The 17399-nt window shown below is 33.3% G+C and overlaps 1 protein-coding gene across 1 annotated transcript in view; it reads left to right on the top strand.

Moving 5' to 3' along the window:
* The window catches only part of LOC149424663 (inactive dipeptidyl peptidase 10), a 228679-nt gene that overhangs the window by 105058 nt on the left and 106222 nt on the right, over positions 1–17399 (top strand). Inside the window, exon 6 of the mRNA XM_089630913.1 lies at positions 4459–4511. Coding sequence (XP_089487039.1) covers positions 4459–4511 — 53 coding nt within the window. The remainder of the gene's footprint in view (positions 1–4458; positions 4512–17399) is intronic.

The following is a 17399-nucleotide window of genomic DNA, read 5'->3' as shown; positions in this document are numbered from 1 at the left end:
ACTCCAAATTCGACTGTTCCGAACTCATGCAACTCATAAACCACGCACACCTACAAGAAAAACATGATAATATACACTATGTTACTGCAGCATACCTAAGCACAAATACATTGCTCCTCCCGCGTAAAGCGGTTTCACACTATGGGACACCAATTTATTACTTAGATAATATTAACGTATATTGTTGAATGCTAACTTTCTGAAATTTGTGGATCCCATTTCCAACAGAATTTAAAAAATAACTTGTTTCTAGTACTTGTAAAATCTTTAAATTTTTAAGGCGGGTTTGGGTACCGCCGCCTCGGGAACCATTTTTTGGATAACCTACACCTCTGCCATAGGTCACCCTAAGTTTTATTTAAATTTTTTTTTTATTATTTATGAGTTAGTTTATACAAAATTTGAATATAAACTAATGTAAACAAGATAATATTTCATTTTTTAACTTTAAATATTTTTCTTTATGTATTTTATAACATTTCTTTTTAAATAATTCATTCTTCCTTCATTGTTCAGACTTTCAGGCATTTCATCGTACATCTTTAGTCCTTTTTACAGGGTTTTCCAATAAGAGGTGTTATTTTAAATAGCCCGCTATTTCGGTAGATGTTACTTTTGAAGCTGTCATTTTTTAACATTTGACAAGTAGAAAGTACGTTATTAATAAAAATGGAACGATTTGAGGTTTTACTCAATAAGTTATTCCGAAAAATAATAATTCTAAAATCTATCTTTCCGTGGGGTTTATTTTAATTATTTCTGATGAACGTATTAATAAAATCTCAAATGTAGCTACAAGGATTCCTCGGGAAGTTACTAATTCATCGTTTAAATACTAAAATCTGGTAATTACCTCTAATTTTACAGTTATTAGACGGGTCGGTTGCTGAGTTGACATCGCGTTTGGGTCCCACCCATGCGTAGTATGTTTAATAGTAAGGTCCTGTTTTTATTAGTGTTACAAAACTTGCATCCGTTTTGATCCCTGTAGAATTATTTGAGATTTTTGTAATAAGTTTATCATAAATAATTAAATTGTGAGTGTCGAGCAAATCCCTGTTGTTTAGTCTTGTCGCCTTAAATTGATAAATGTGTCACCTGGAGAATCCTGATATAATTTCAAAGACTAGGGTAAATCGATAAAACCTTTTATCAACAAGACATTGATGAAATCCGTCATAGATTGTCTGTTAGCGATATTTGCGAGTACGCTCAGAACATGTTTCCGACAGTCTTTAAACAAAAGCCGCTGGTTTTAGTGCGACCAGATAAGATTAAGTAATGTCGATATGCACAACTTTTTGCATAATGCCGTTCATCATGCAAAATAACTGGCCTATTATTGAATGGAGGTAAACTAACCAGTCTGATACTGATCAATAGACTTAATCAATTCATCTAAGGCGCCATCAATTGATTTCTTTCCAACTTGGAGAAATACAAGTTGTTAGTAATGACTTATGAATAAATACCTCAAGAACTAATTAACTACCTTCTTGGAGTCAAAAATTAAATGCAGACTACCAATGGATAAAAGTTAATATTTAAATTCAACATTGTCAATTTTTGAGTATTTTTAACATTTACGCAGCCGTCTGAACTTTAGGAATGTCAATTCATAGGCAGATGTAGTGTGTTGGCAGCGTATATCGATTTCTTATTAATTAAATTATCAATATTGGTATGGCTATCAACAGCGCGACCGTGCTCGGGAAAAACCAGTATAAAATCATCAGTAGTTACGCCTGACGATACGATATCGTAAAGTGATCGATTTCACTGTGCTAGACCCCCATACGTAGGTACCCCTAAGGCTACAGTAGCATCTACTCGGAGAAAACTTACTGACTTAAAATATTGCCAATTTATTAAAAATCTAGAATTTTTTTCGTAGTCCTGTTAAAAACGGGATTACAAGCCTTTAACGAATGAATTGACAGATTTACTAAAAAACTAATCAGTAAAACACGAATGTGTTATGAGGATTTCGGAAAATGTGTTTATAAAAATTCTAGTATTGTCGCATTTCGTCATTGTATTTATCATGAAAATTCCGTGTTCCGATATATTCTGAATGGACTAATATTTTACTAGGAAATGGCTTGCCATTATGCTTTTAACAGGATTTTTAATATATCACCCTACTCGTTATTCTCTGTGTACGATTAAAATTCAGGCATTTTAAATTTAAAAAATATATATATTATAATATCGCGTCATACAAAAGTCGTTAGGCTTTTTCTTTACGTAACGTGGTCTACTCTTGCTCGTGATGTTTTTCATAATTACCTACCTGCTTAAATAACCCAGCGTACTAAGTATAATATAAGCGTGGTAGGTTGAAATACACTGTGGTAGTAGCTACTTATGCAGGATTATTTTCAACGCGAGTACATCATACTTTTTCATTACTTTGTGCTGTTTGGTGCCGCCTACCGACTGCCTCCCTCGCGGGGTAATTTCAAGGGAGCACTCGCATTACTTATCTGCGTTTATTTGCAGACATTAAAATCTCAGACATGTTCTCGTTTTCATAATTTATGACCGTTATTTCACTGCGGTCCTACTCGTTAAATGTGACAGATTGTGGCTCTATTGTTACCAACTTTATAGATTAAACTTTCATACAGATATTCGTTTTGTATGGATTTTGTGAAGATAAGATGTAATTTAATACGAAGGCCTTGCTAATAAAGCTGTTTTAAATTTTACACTTCTGATAAAGAACCGTTAAGGTACGGTAAATGTTTATTTACCAGTAGTATAAAATTTAAAACACGGTTATTAGTTAGGGGGTTAATTTATAGAAAAAAATAATGCATAGTTACGAACCAAGGTACAAACGATACCAAAGTTTAGAAGGTATTACGCATTACAGCCTGAATACACGTACCTACTAGTAGTTCTATGAACCGAATAGTAGACCTCGGGTCCAAAAAAATATTTTTAATTGTATGTTATTAAATAAATCAATCAAATTTTCTCTAAAGTAATAAGATTAGTAAGTTGTAATGTATTTAGGGTGTCCGGGGGTAAAGTGCGCTAATTTCGGGTGGGATTCAACATGATAGTACAAGTAAAAAATAAATAAAACTGTTCGAAATTCCAACGTTTTAAGGTACTTTTTAGTTTAAAAACTTTATTTTTAATATGGGAAGATAAATTTTCTTCTACGGAAAAATATTTTTGTATTGGGAAAAAAGTCGCAATTTTCAAAAAGGTAATTTTTTTTTTTACTTCTACCATCATATAGATTCACCTCCCGAACCATTTTGTTCAAAGAAACGTCACTATCTCAATGACAATTATTTTTTCTAACTGGGCAGGTATGTAGGTACCATAGTATTAAAAAATACGAATAAAAAATCCACAAAATCACGATGATTTCACATTTGAAAAAATAATCTTTACTTAACCATTAAAACGACCACCATCTTGAAACGGAAACGGAACGTAGTAAATAAAATTCAGACAAAAAAATGCGAAACGGTCGAGTTAAAACAGGACTTCGCTACGCTAGAATTGGGAGCTTAAATTTAGGTGCCTAAGAAATTTGTGCTGAACTCGTTCCATATTGTTCCGGTTCTACATTATCCTTACAAATTGAAGATATCTCAGAGTAAAAATAAATTCCGCCGACGGGAATTGAACCCTCACCTTCTCACGTCCGGTCAGGTGTTCTGGACCACTGAGCTACGTCGGCGTAGTGGGAGATATTTTCAATTTGTAAGAATATTTCAGGCGACTAATTATTGTTTATAATAATTTATTATCTTTTATGCTATGCATAAAAAACCTTTACTTAAAAACATTAATTTATCATTAAAAAAATAATACTTTTTCTTAGATTAATTTGTATTTTTCATAAATTACTCATTTAAAATAATATATAGTATACTTGCGGTACGTTCCAGAGTGGAAGATACTCTCTGTATGGCTCTGGTGTAAGACCAATAGTTAGAATTTGAAACGTTGCTTGAAATGGCTTTGGCAGTGTTTGGTGACATTATCTGAACAGCCAAGACCATCCTCTTTTCCATCTACTTACCTTCCCGCTACCTTCAGCTTCACAACATACCCGAATTGGGGATAACATATTCTCAGTGGCTCCAGGAGTTTAAAACAAAACAAAAAATGGTTAGGTTTTAAACTGTTCACCATTTCTCCGCAATTCAAGACAGACATAATATAACTCTATCTTGACACACATCCTTTGCCTTATCCGTATTCATACATATGCATATAATTCCGACTCTTGACGTGACCGACCCACTTATTTGATTTACTTTAGCGCTTCTTGTCTTCCTTTAACTTGAACTTCCCCTATTATGCTGTAATCTATTGTATACAATTTAATATAAATGTTAAATAGCAAACATACAAGCCACTGTTATGTTTGTAAACGCAAAATATTTCGCGGAAAAGCGAGACTGATGAAAATGTTTATCTTCTTTGCAGGTTTTCCGGAGAACGTTCACCGCTCACTTCACAGTTTATGATGTAACAAATGAGTGAGTATAATTTTTACAAATATCGTTATTGCAACATTCTTCAGAAAATTAATTTCTGGAAGTATGAAAGGTCATTGCTAGTATTCAGGGGGGTATAACTCTGATCGAAAATTGGAACGGAAATATTGTGACGTCATATGATTACCTAACCTATATCCACCAATGAAAATCTCTGAAAGTCTATGGAATAAATTTCAGAGTTTTTCATTGGTTTATAATATAATAAGTAGGCTCCATGAGAATTTTACTGTCTATGTATTGGCACATCTTTGATTACTTAGGGCCAATTTGTTTCATACTAAAAGCCCGAAGAAATCGATCTAGTTAGTGGTTTATTTATTGTAGTATTTTTAGCTTCCCACTCGATCGACTGGTGTCATATATATGCATTTACCATATTATTTAATTAATACCATATTATTTAATTAATACCATATTATTTAATTATATTTAAGAATCGCGGCCAAAAATGGATCCAGTGGCTACATGGAGAAAAAATACTGACAAAAAATATTGCTTATTTATTATGAGAATCGCTTCAAATTAGTTCAAATAGTTTAAAACGGGATTGCAGGACCTCAATAAATGAATTGGTAAGTTTCATGAAAAACTTTTAGTAAAATCCGATGTCCGAACACGTGTTCATAAAAATCCTAATATTTTCGTCTTTCGTCATTAAATATTATCAAGACAAACTACCACGGGAATTAACACGTCTTCCGATATTATTACGAATTTACTCAAATTTTATCAGGAAACGGCCTGCAATCCCGTTTTTAACAAAATTACTAATAATTTTAAGAGGTTCTTATTAAATTAGCAATACTCATTTTTCTCCGTGTACCAAAATAATAAGTTGTAACCACCCAATCCTAGAACAAAAAGCACACAATCAGGAACTCTCTTACCTAAATATAGTTTATTTTTTATTGTTATAGTTATTTTTCATAGTTTAAATAAATTTCATAGTTTTAATTTTTATGGACATGTCATGCGCGGTACGCATTATTACGTTATAATTATTATAATCGATAATTTAAATATCAAATTTGCATAATAATAATATTAATATAAGCAAATTACCATACACACAAATATTGAGTTTTGATTTTGACTCTAACCTCAAAATATCCTTTGTAAATCAAATAATACACATATCATCATCGTTAAATTGTACATCAATGCCTATCACTATAATTCATTTTCTAAAATGTTTATTATTATAGGCGCCTAAATAATGTTTCAATTCCGTCAATACTGAAACAATAACAGCGAAATAAAAACTATATTATCTATCATCAGTTCGAATGCAACCATTTTCACTGTAGACCATAAATAAACCACTCTCTTGTAGACCATAGACGTACGTGTAGATTCTCAGTATATTAGAATCAGCAGGTTCAGTCATACCAACAAAACGATGTTCTATTCGTTTTTAAATGACGATTTATAAATTCTAGGTATAATAATAGGCAGCCGAATGACATACCTTCAGAATAAAGGACCATCTAACATCTAGCACGTGAAAATAACTTATATTCTATCAAAATGTCTGATGAAATTTTTTTGTATGAAAATTATATTTGTAAAAACACAAGTGAACTAAATAATCACTTTAAAGACGTTAACTTTTCAATTCTTAATATGAATATTAGAAGCTTAAGAAGGCACTTTGATGAACTTTGTATTCTTCTCAATAGTCTTGATTTTTCTCCTAGTATTGTCATTTTAACAGAAACGCAAATGAAAGAAGTAATTCCCTATAACTTGCCAGGATATATAACTATTTCATCCGAATGTAAACATACTGGTCACGATGGAATCACTTTATTTATAAAAAATTGTCTTAAAAAACCTGCCTTCGAAATTCTAGACTTTAAAACAGCTAACGCAATCAAATTAACATTTACCCATAGTAATTGTACTTATTTGCTATTAGCTATCTATAGATCACCTTCCTTAAATGAATCTCTATTCAATAATGAACTTAATTCACTTATAAAAATTACTAACAGAAATAACTTTAACTTTGCAATATTAACTGGTGATATTAATATAAACATTAATGAAAACAACAAAAAAACAAAATGTATAAATGAATACTTAGATTGTTTGTCATATGCAGGATATCAATCATACATAAACTCACCAACAAGAGAAAATCTTAATAATTCCACGACTCTAGATCACATATTTATCAAAACACAAAAACACGTTATAACTAAATCTTCAACTCTAAAAACAAACATTACTGACCACTACCCAACATTCTACGGACAAAACATCTTAACCACAAATTCAAAAGAGTACTATAACACTGTTGAAATAAATGAAATTAATTACATCACATTAAACAATTTACTTCATTCAGAAAAATGGGACAACATACTATCAATAGCTAACCCAAATTCAGCATTCGAATTATTTTATAAAACTCTAGAAGCTTATATTTCGAAAAGTACAAATAAAATTGTCATCGCTAAGAGAAATTATAAAAAAATTAAGCCTTGGATCACTGTAGGACTAATAGTCTCTATTAAACAAAGAGATGACGGCCGGCGTGGTCTAGTGGTATACGCTTTTGACTACAGATCCGAAGGTCGCGGGTTCGAACCCGGCGTGCGCAAATAAATTTTATTTGATTAATTTGTGTTATTTCACAATTAATTAATTTAAAATAATATATAGTATATTTGCGGCACGTTCCAGAGTGGAAGATACTCTCAGTATCGCCCTGGTGTAAGACCACCATTCAGAATTGAAACGTTGCTTGAAATGGCTTTAGCCGTGTTTGGTGACCAGATCTGAATAGCCAGGTACTTCCCCACCTTCCTCTTCCCCATCTCCCTCCCCTCCCCAATACCCTCAGCCTCACATCATACCCCAATTGGGGATGCCATAGTCTCACTGGCTCCAGACGGGAGCAGTTGGGACTTTTGTGCGGTAATACTGTAAAAAAAAAAAAAAAAAGATAAATTATACAAAGAGATGTTAAATTATCAAAAAGCGTGTCAAAAAAATAACACAAGAATTATGCCTTTCATGAAAACGAAATATTTAATGTATAGAAATTTACTAAATAGTAAAGTAAATAGTATAAGAAATTGCAAAAAGAAGTATTATTGTGAAAAAATTGATAGTGCAAAAAATGATACCAAAAAAACGTGGAATATTGTTAACGAAATCACGAACAAAAAAAAAGTATCAACCGATGTCAATGAGATTATAATAAATGACTATTGCAGAAAACTTTAACAACTTTTTTACAAATGTGGTAGATCAATTACTCGAATCTTCTAGTAAAATTGATAATACAATAGCCGTAGACTCATCTTTACACTTAGACTCAACTAACGATTCAATTAACTCCTTAGAATATTTTTCACCCATCACAACAGATGAAATTGATAAACACATTGACGGTCTAAAATCAACAAATTCTACAGGAATTGATGGTTTATCAGGTAACACACTAAAAAAAATAAAACATTACATTTTAACTTCATAGCTTCATATTTTTAATATATCCTTAAAAGAGGGACATTTTCCCGAACAATTAAAAACCTCTATCATAATACCAATTCACAAATCAGGAGAAACGCACATATTAGACAACTACAGACCTATTTCCTTGGTCTCAAACCTCTCAAAAATATTTGAAAAATGTATCAAAAATAGAATAATGAATTACCTAGAACAAAACAAAATTCTGTCCCAAAATCAATATGGCTTCAGAACAAAACTAAGCACTGAAGATGCAATATTCGATCTGACTAAAAAATTATACACATCTGTTGATCAAAATAAAAAGAGTTTAGCTATATTCCTAGACTTAAGAAAAGCTTTTGATATGGTAAATCACAATCTACTTATAAAAAAATGAATCAAATAGGTTTAAAAAATGATGCACTAAAAATTCTTACTAGCTATCTCAAAGACAGAAAACTAAAAACAAAAATAGGGGATTTTTATAGTACTGAAACAGGAATAAAAAACGGAATACCACAGGGAACTGTGCTTGGCCCAATTCTCTTTCTAATATACATAAACGATTTATGTGATGTTATAATCTCTGGTGAAATTGTATCTTACGCAGATGATACAGTAATAATAGTGAATGGAAAATCCTGGCCTGAAACTTTTTTGAAGGCAACAAAATGTATTACATATGTCTCATCATGGCTAAAATGTAATAGACTCTTCTTAAACTATAGTAAAACATTTTACCTAACTCTTTCTAAAAATAGTAAAAATATACCCCCTAATAACCTTAAAATTCGAATACATAACGTTAACTGTAATCAAGAAATATGCTCATCTTGCTTTGAACTCGGAAAAGTTGAAAAGATTAAATATTTAGGTATTGTTATTGATACAAAATTAAATTGGCAGTCACAAATTAATAATACCGTCTGTAAATTAAGATATCTTACATACACATTTTACAGACTAAAAGAAGTGCTCAATGTTGAAAAACTGAAAATTATTTATTTTTCTTTGGTGCAATCTTCACTCATATACGGAATAATAGGATGGGGCGGTGCGCTTAATGCACATATCAAACCTTTACAAATAATTCAAAATTATATCATCAAAGTTATGTATAGTCGGAAAAGAACATTTTCAACGGATGAGTTATACAAAGAATCTAAACTATTCTGTCTCCGTAAACTATTTATTTTGCAAACTATGAAATACATATTTAAAAACAAAAATAAATTCGAAATAAATGAAAACAGAACCAACATTAGAAATAATAATGTATTTTATACTCACCAAACGAACACAAAACAAATGCAAACACACTGCAGTTTCATTGGACCTCGTACTTTCAATCTTTTACCGAAAAATATTCAAGTGATAACTAAACATCCTCAATATTTAAAAGAATTAAAATTATGGCTTTTCGATACAGCAGTTGAAACTTTTTTTTATTTAATTTGTTTTAATCAATTTATGTTTCTCATAAAATATTCACCATATATTACACTAAACACTTATAACTTCACTATACACTATTATAAACACTTTTTATACAAAACGCTAATACAAAATGTAATCTTGTTTTTATTTTATATGCCCACAATTTGTTTTATTTCTAGGTACAATAAAATAATAACTTAAATATATTACCCACGCACAGGCTGCGCCTTAGTGGGTTCCCATTATTCTTATTGATTTATAAAATATTGTATGTAATTAATGTAAAAATTGGGAAAAATAAAGGAATTAAAAAAAAAAAATAATAATACTAATATATTCAGAATCAGCGTTCATTGGTCTATATGAATATATTTTTAAGCAATAATATTTTGCACTCTAGTTCATTATTGTAATTGATGTTTTTATCACAGTTCATAAAAATATTTAACTAAATCTACACTATTCTAATTGAAAACACACGCAAAGCGAAAAACTGTTTTCTATACCGGCGGAAACTTCTTCGGAAGATTGGAAATTACCACGAATAAGCATTTGACCATAAAAATCGGAGACAATAGAGATTTCTTTCATATTATGTTATGCGGGTAGGTAGGTACGTACTTGGTTAATAGATAAATTATGTTAAAAATATCTAATTCACTTTTTTGTATGAAAAAAAACCTTGATATTTATAAACGTTCGTCGCCATATTTCATTAACAGAACAATGCAAGAAGTATAAAAAATAATTGGAAAGTGGAAAAATATTACTAAATGCCAAAATTTAATATTTTGTGCGTAATTTTTTTATGGTAGGCACACGATATCATCAGTAGACAAATTATATTCCAGATTTCGTTTATGTTTTAGAGGAATATCATAATTCCCAAAGATGCAAATTCCGGCAAAAATGGAGTCGTAAACACGAAGGGTTTGTTGTTGTATTGTTCGCAATCTCTTAGAGGGCTCTTGCCTCTTGCCATAAATATTCGTACATATTTCATCTCGGGGTTCGTAAAAAGGATGAAAAATTGACATAAACATAATCAACGTAAAAAGAACACCGAAATACGGCCGGCCTCCTTCTAAATCACCATTATCGCAGCCTCTTGTGCTATTCCGTACTTCATTCTCGTCTATGCATCATGCATGCATGCCCATAGATAACGAAGGTGGAAGTTTTTATTTTGCCTTTTCTCTGGTTTTCTATTTTCCCGCTGAAATAGTACTTGCTCCCGCCGTACTGGCTCCAGCGCACTGCAACCGCCTAAACTGATGCCTGATACGCCAGTAATATGTATTTGAATATTCGAATGCGGAATATGGAACAAACTTGTGGATACACAAAGATAAAATGTTCCGTAACGAGAGAGAGCTCTTTTCCTCGATAGCTTTGAGGCTCAAATTGCATGTGTTAAGAGGAACGGCTGCACGGCTTTTTTTATACAAAACAAAATTTTGGATTTGAGGTCAAAATACCCAACCAAACTTAATATTTTATAATCGAAAGGTGTATTATAGGTTATATTTAATACGGATGGGATTTAATTAATAATACAATCCTGATTTTGTTTTCTTGTATGAATGCATAAATAAATGAATGTATGAAACGGAATCTTGGATGCGAAAAAAAAAACAACTTCTCAAAATCTGATTGAGCTCAATCTTGGCAGATAGACTCGTTGTCGATGACAATGCATTCTATCAACTTTTGTTGGAACTGAGGTATAAACACCGACGCAATTCTCTGAAATTGGATGAAATTATAAAAAATTTACAGCAGTTAATATACGAAACAGATCTCGGTACGATCCAGTTAGGATTTGGCTTAAGTGAAAGCGCGGTTCACTCATTTTAGTCAGTCCCTGGAGAAGAAGTTTTTTTTTAGTCTCTTTAGTTTTAATTTTTTTATTTCAACATAGTAATTACGGCAATTTTTTTAAAACATGTTTGATTAATTCGTAAATAATTGACTAAGTTTCTTCTAAAATTACGAAAATCTGTTTCTCCTTTATTTTTATTAGTTTAAAAAATATATTGTTACTGGTTATATGTTATTTTATTATTTTTTAAAGTTGAATTTTTATTTCCATTTTGATTGAAAGTTTTTTTGTATTTAATTTTATGTCCAGGTTAAATCTTCCCCACAGGAAATACTAAACCCTTCCACACACTTTTCCGCAATTGATCATCTAGTCAATCCACATTATGCAAGTGCATTATACCAGAGATCAAATGGGAAAATAATTCACCGACTCCAGATATTTTCATATCAGATATCAGCTCTGTAGAACTCTTAACTGGACCTATAAATCCTACTGATCACTTAATATAAATATTTAAAAAATCTTTCGTAATCCTACATGTATTTAATATGACTGATTTTTGCATTTTTATATATAAATTCTTTGACAGATCTAATACGCCTAAGTTTTGAATGAGAGAACTAGGTATAATGCCAGTAACCGAAATAACAAATTGTAATATTTTTATAGTCTGAGAATGCCAAATTCTTTTAATCTCATTTCCTAAATCTGTGTATTTTCTTATTTTTTCAGAAACAGATTTTGGAATATTACAGGAATTTTTACAATATTTAATATTATTGCTTTTTTTAATTATTCAATTCGGTTAAGTATTTTGGCCTCATCCAAATAAGTTTGAACGAAAAAGGCCAAGTAAGAATTTTATTTGCAACTGAACAATTTATTACTGTATGTGCTTATAAAATGTTACAATAATTGTAACATTTTATAAGCACATCATACATAATTAACCAACGAAGCTTGTTATGAAAAAAAACAGTATTGATGTTATTTTATTTTTATTTTTTAATGATAAACTAATGTTTATAAGACAAGGTTTTTATGCATAGCGCAAAGTATAACAAATTATTATATACAAATTGAAAATATCTCCCGAGTAAAAATAAATCCGGTAGGCGGCATTTATTTTTAATCGGGAGATATTTTCAATTTGTATGAATATTTCAGGCCAGGAAATAATGCTTATAATATTCACGTTTTTGTTTGATAATTTAAATTAAATAAATAAAAAAAAACAATCAGGAAAGTATTCAAACTACTTGAATCAAGTAGGTAATAAATAGTTCGTTACAAACTGGTTTAGTCTGCCAAACTGCCAACACACTACATTGTGAATTCACTACACAGTATCTCCTAGACGGCGTTCTTCAATACACAGACAGTAAATAATTTGAAAAAAAGCGTCTCTTCCATACACTTTTCCTAGACAAAGCTAGACGGCCAAAGTGGAAACGTTTTCCTCCAGGACCAAGAGACGTCTCAGCACATCCATTAGTGCCATTAGAACCCTCTCCACTCCAAGCTCCACGATGCGAGCCTAGAACTTGGAGCTTGAAGCTAAGAGCCGGAGCTTCCCTGCCATGCTTTAAGCCATTACTGTGACCACCCATCTGCAACCTTATTTAAAAAATGCATTTATTTTTCAAAAAAGCTCAAATAAAAATACGTGAAATTTTTATTCTGGCTTTCTTATTTGTATATGAAAAAGTATTCATTTTTTATTACAAAATATGTTGATGGGATTTAGCAAATCACGCAGGGTATAATGATTGTCTTAGAAGCTCAGTCTTGCATTCGTTCTGGCGTTCAAATTCAAGTAATCACAATATTACATAAACACAATGTAGTGAAGAAAAGGATACTACATGAAGTGTATTAAAAATGCAGTTAACACGAATGACAAATCAACATTAAATGATAATTAATGGAAGTATTAAAAAAAAAATTATATTAACACAAATGTTTTGTTAAATTGTTCATTTAAAAAATAACCAAGGAAAATATGAAATTCCATAATAAAAGACAAGTAATAAATAATTCTCGAAAATTCTGGACAAGATTGTGAGAGATTTTCAGTATGCGAAACAGGATTCCCAGAGAACGGGACTGGAATTTGTAGGTCTCGACGGGAAGCAAACAGAATTTAAAGAATGTTCACATGCAATTTATATATTACCGGGCGTTGTCAGAACCAAAACGTACCATCAATTTAATTCGCATCTCAAAGGAAAGTGACGCTTCAGTACAACGTATTAACTCCATTTCTAATAAGCTCACAAAGAAAGCATCAGCTACAAAGCTGAGTTTACTTGATAATATTTAAATTAAATTTTTATTTTTTAGCACTAATTTAATTCGCATTTCAAAGAGGAATTCACCACTCTGACGTAACATGATGTTTTTCACCCTCATAATAAAGCCATGGTTAATGCAAACGGTTCTAAACGTTCGGGGCGGTTTAAAAAAATCTACGAGAAATTTCGCTACTTCTCATTATATATAACTAGTATAAAATAAAGCCGCTATCCGCGTCTGTCTGTTTGTGCACTTAGTTCTTCTAAACTACGCTACGGATGTTGATAGGGTTTTCGCTTATATATATATATATATATATATATATATATATAAACATGCATATAATATCTATTGAAAGTAAAGAAAAGCTGAGCAACGCCGGGTTCACACGTACAGTTATAGATATTATAGAAGTAAAATTTTCAAAATACGCATTTTGAAAATTTAATTTTATGCTCTACCTGTCATATAAATTCGCAAAATATTTTTTGTGTTACATTGACATTATGAGTAAATATTGATTTTTACACGGCCTCCGTGGTCGACGGGTAAGGCTCTCGACTAGCAACCTGGAGGTTGCGGGTTCAAATCCCGGCGTGCGCAAGTAAATTTTATTTGATTAATTTACGTTATTTCACAATTTACTCATTTAAAATAAATATATACGTAGTATATATGAGGCACGTTCCAGGGTGGAAGATACTCTCAGTATCGCCCTGGAATATGACAACTATTCAGAATTGTTTGGCCGTGTTTGGTGACGTGATCTGAATAGCCAGGTACTTCCCCAGATTTCTGTTCCCCATCCCCTTCCCACCCTACTACCGTCAGCCTCACAACATAACACAATCGGGGTTGCCATAGGGATGGATTCAGGCGGTTGGGAGGAGTTGGGACTCTTGTGCGATTTCACATAAAAAAAAATTAACCTACTATGGTTTTAAATTCAGTGTGCGTTGTAAGAGTTTTTGCATGTTTTTAACCAAGGTTTATTATAGTACATATTAGTATTATAGTACAAAGAGTAGGGTGTTTTATGTAGTAATTGGTTTAACCGAATAAATAAACCGATATTTACCACTATTTTATATTCTTCTTCTTTCGTATGGTGGGGGGTCAGAGGGGGACATCTAGATCTGCGAGCCATTTTAGGGCCTCAGGCGTCGCCATGTGGACCTCATCAATCCCGCCGGGGAATGAATGGAGCGGGCATTCGTTGACCACATGTTCGGTAGTCTGCACCGCACCACATTCACACATCGCCGACTCTTTAAGGCCCCATCTGTGCATCATGTGGGCACAGCGGCTATGGGAGCACCTTAACCTATTGATGGCGGACCAGGTTTTGCGAGGCAGTGAGAACCCCGGCTGTCTCTCGGTGGGGTCCTGTATGAGATGGGCATTTCCCACGTTGGCCGTTTGCCACTCAAGTTTCCAACTATCTTCTGGGGTGAGAGGTAGTCGGAGGAGCCTCTCTCCTTCCGCCCAGAAGGGCTTTCGGGACTTCAAGCGGCATGCCGGGTGGGAGACGACATCTTCGTGTAGAGGTATTGCGCTTTTTTGCAGCGCCTTCTTGTATTCCCTCAGTGTTGCAATTTCTCGCCTGATGTTTGGCGGGGTTATGTTTGCAAGTACGGGGAGCCAAGGGAGAGGAGTAGATTTTAAAGTCCCGCTGATGGTTCGCATTGTGGCATTAAGCTGAACGTCTACCATGGAAGTGTGGGCGCTTCTAGCCCATACTGGAGCACAGTATTCAGCCGTTGAGAAAACCAGGGCAATGGATGCTGTTCTGAGCGTGTTGGCGTCGCATCCCCAGCTAGTTCCAGCTAGCTTATTAACTAAGTTAAGCCTTGTCCTGGTTTTTTTACCCACTGTTTCCATGTGTTGCCGGTAGTTCAAGCTCCTGTCCAAAGTAACTCCGAGATAGCGGGGGTGGGGGTCATGGTAAATATTTTTTCCATCAAACTGAACACAGAGTTTGGCATCCGCTTGTGAATTGCTAAGATGAAAAGCTGTCGCAACTGTTTTCGACCCATTTGGCTTTAGTCGCCAATTGAGGAAATATTCTTCCAAAGCCTTTAGGTCAGAATTGAGGATATCTTCTGCTGCTTTAATAGTCCAGTCAGTGGGGAGTTTTACCTTGCAAAAGGTTAGGTAGTAGCGATTTTGATATATGTTGTTAAGATTGGGACTCTAAGGAAAAAAAAAAGTTTTCGACCTTGGGAGGGTCGAGCTCGACCCGCCATCTTGGATTGAAGGTGCCAAAATTTGTTTTTTTCAAAATAATTGTGAAGTGGTCGTTTTTACAACCAAATTGTTGAGAGCAAACTTAAAGACAACTAAATTACCTACATTTTTTTTAAATCGTATTTTTTTGTAAGTCTAATAGGTAATGAGTTACAGTGGCAGAAATGTGAATATTTTTCTAAAAAATGATGAAATTCCCAACTTTGTAATTTTTTCGGGTTATTCATTACATAATTATAATGATTTTGTAAACTCATTTCCACACCACCATGAGGTATAGAACATGGCGCATTTTTTTATTGTGGTATCTCCAGTAGGTCTACTCCACAGATATACCAGCGATGGTAGATTTCGAAATTATGTTACATTACTATGAATTATGTTACTATAAATTATGTTACTTAATAACAGTCTTCGTCACCAATGTCACCATCTAACTCATTGCCTGTGATACTGAGATTCTGGGCTTTCATTGACAAAATCTCTTCTTCTTCGTCCTCGACATCGATGTGAACCTCTAGCGAATTTCAGCATGTTTGACCATTACAGCACCCACATACAATAGAACACTTCAATCCAGCTTTCGTGCAGCTACATGCAATGCCGCATCCTTTTTTACAATTGCATGAAATCTCGGGTGCTGGTTTTTTTGTCATTCTTACTGGAACAAGCCCGTTGGTGTCACGTTTCCAGCCCCAGTTTCTGGATTTTTTTGGATTCCATACCATTTTTGGACTTGATGGTACGTTCTAAATGTATGGTACCGTGCAGCGTCGTTCGTTGGTGGCAAAGAGGCAAGATTGAATTTGCTTTTTGCTGTCGACTTTGCGAAACGTTTGTAGCGGACTTCTTCCAAGGTTTCCTTATCCATGTCACCCCCGTACAAAGCAACAAGAAAGCGTGTTTTTGCAACTGCTATGTCTTCTGGTGTTGCATCATGTTGTTTGAAGATTCCAATCATGGCATTGAGTCTTGTGTCGTTTTGCACAAGCGAACAAAATTTTGTTTTTCCTTGGTTGAAGAAGGACGATGTTGTATCGCAGCCTCTAAATGCCTTAAATGCCATGAAGAAACAGAATATTCTCAGCCGCCTCTTTGTATTTCACACTATTCGCGGAACACAGTCTTTCAAAAGTTTTGCCTCTCCCGGGTTTGCGAAGATAAATACTACTTTTGGGTGGTGCTAATGCTGTCAGCAGAACTAGGAGATCAACGTCTTCGCCAATAATGAAAACAGCGTCATATGATGAACACAAGGAAATTGCAGTATTGACAATCAACTCATCAGCATCATCTTCAGCCTGCTTAACTGTAAAATCATCCTGTATAAATTGCTTTGTAAGCATCGAAATCAGACGGACTTTGTTATTTTCATTGGCTAAAAATCGTTCTTGTGAAACTTGAACTGGCATTGTTTCATCGAAAAGAACATCTGCAGACATGAGCATCCAGGCAACGTCCTGTAACCAGGACTCAATCAGTGTTGCCAAGTCAGCTGTAGACTAGGATCCCACTATAACAAATCAACGTGATCGAGTACACGGATGATGCTATATAAGTATATTGTAACGTAGAAATACGTTAAAATGATATTGTGT

Source organism: Hesperophylax consimilis, chromosome 4 (genome assembly GCF_061612785.1).
Source record: "Hesperophylax consimilis isolate HC1 chromosome 4, BYU_Hcon_1.0, whole genome shotgun sequence".
In the NCBI taxonomy this organism is placed as follows: Eukaryota; Metazoa; Arthropoda; class Insecta; order Trichoptera; family Limnephilidae; genus Hesperophylax; species Hesperophylax consimilis.
This window is presented reverse-complemented; position numbering and strand designations above follow the sequence as displayed.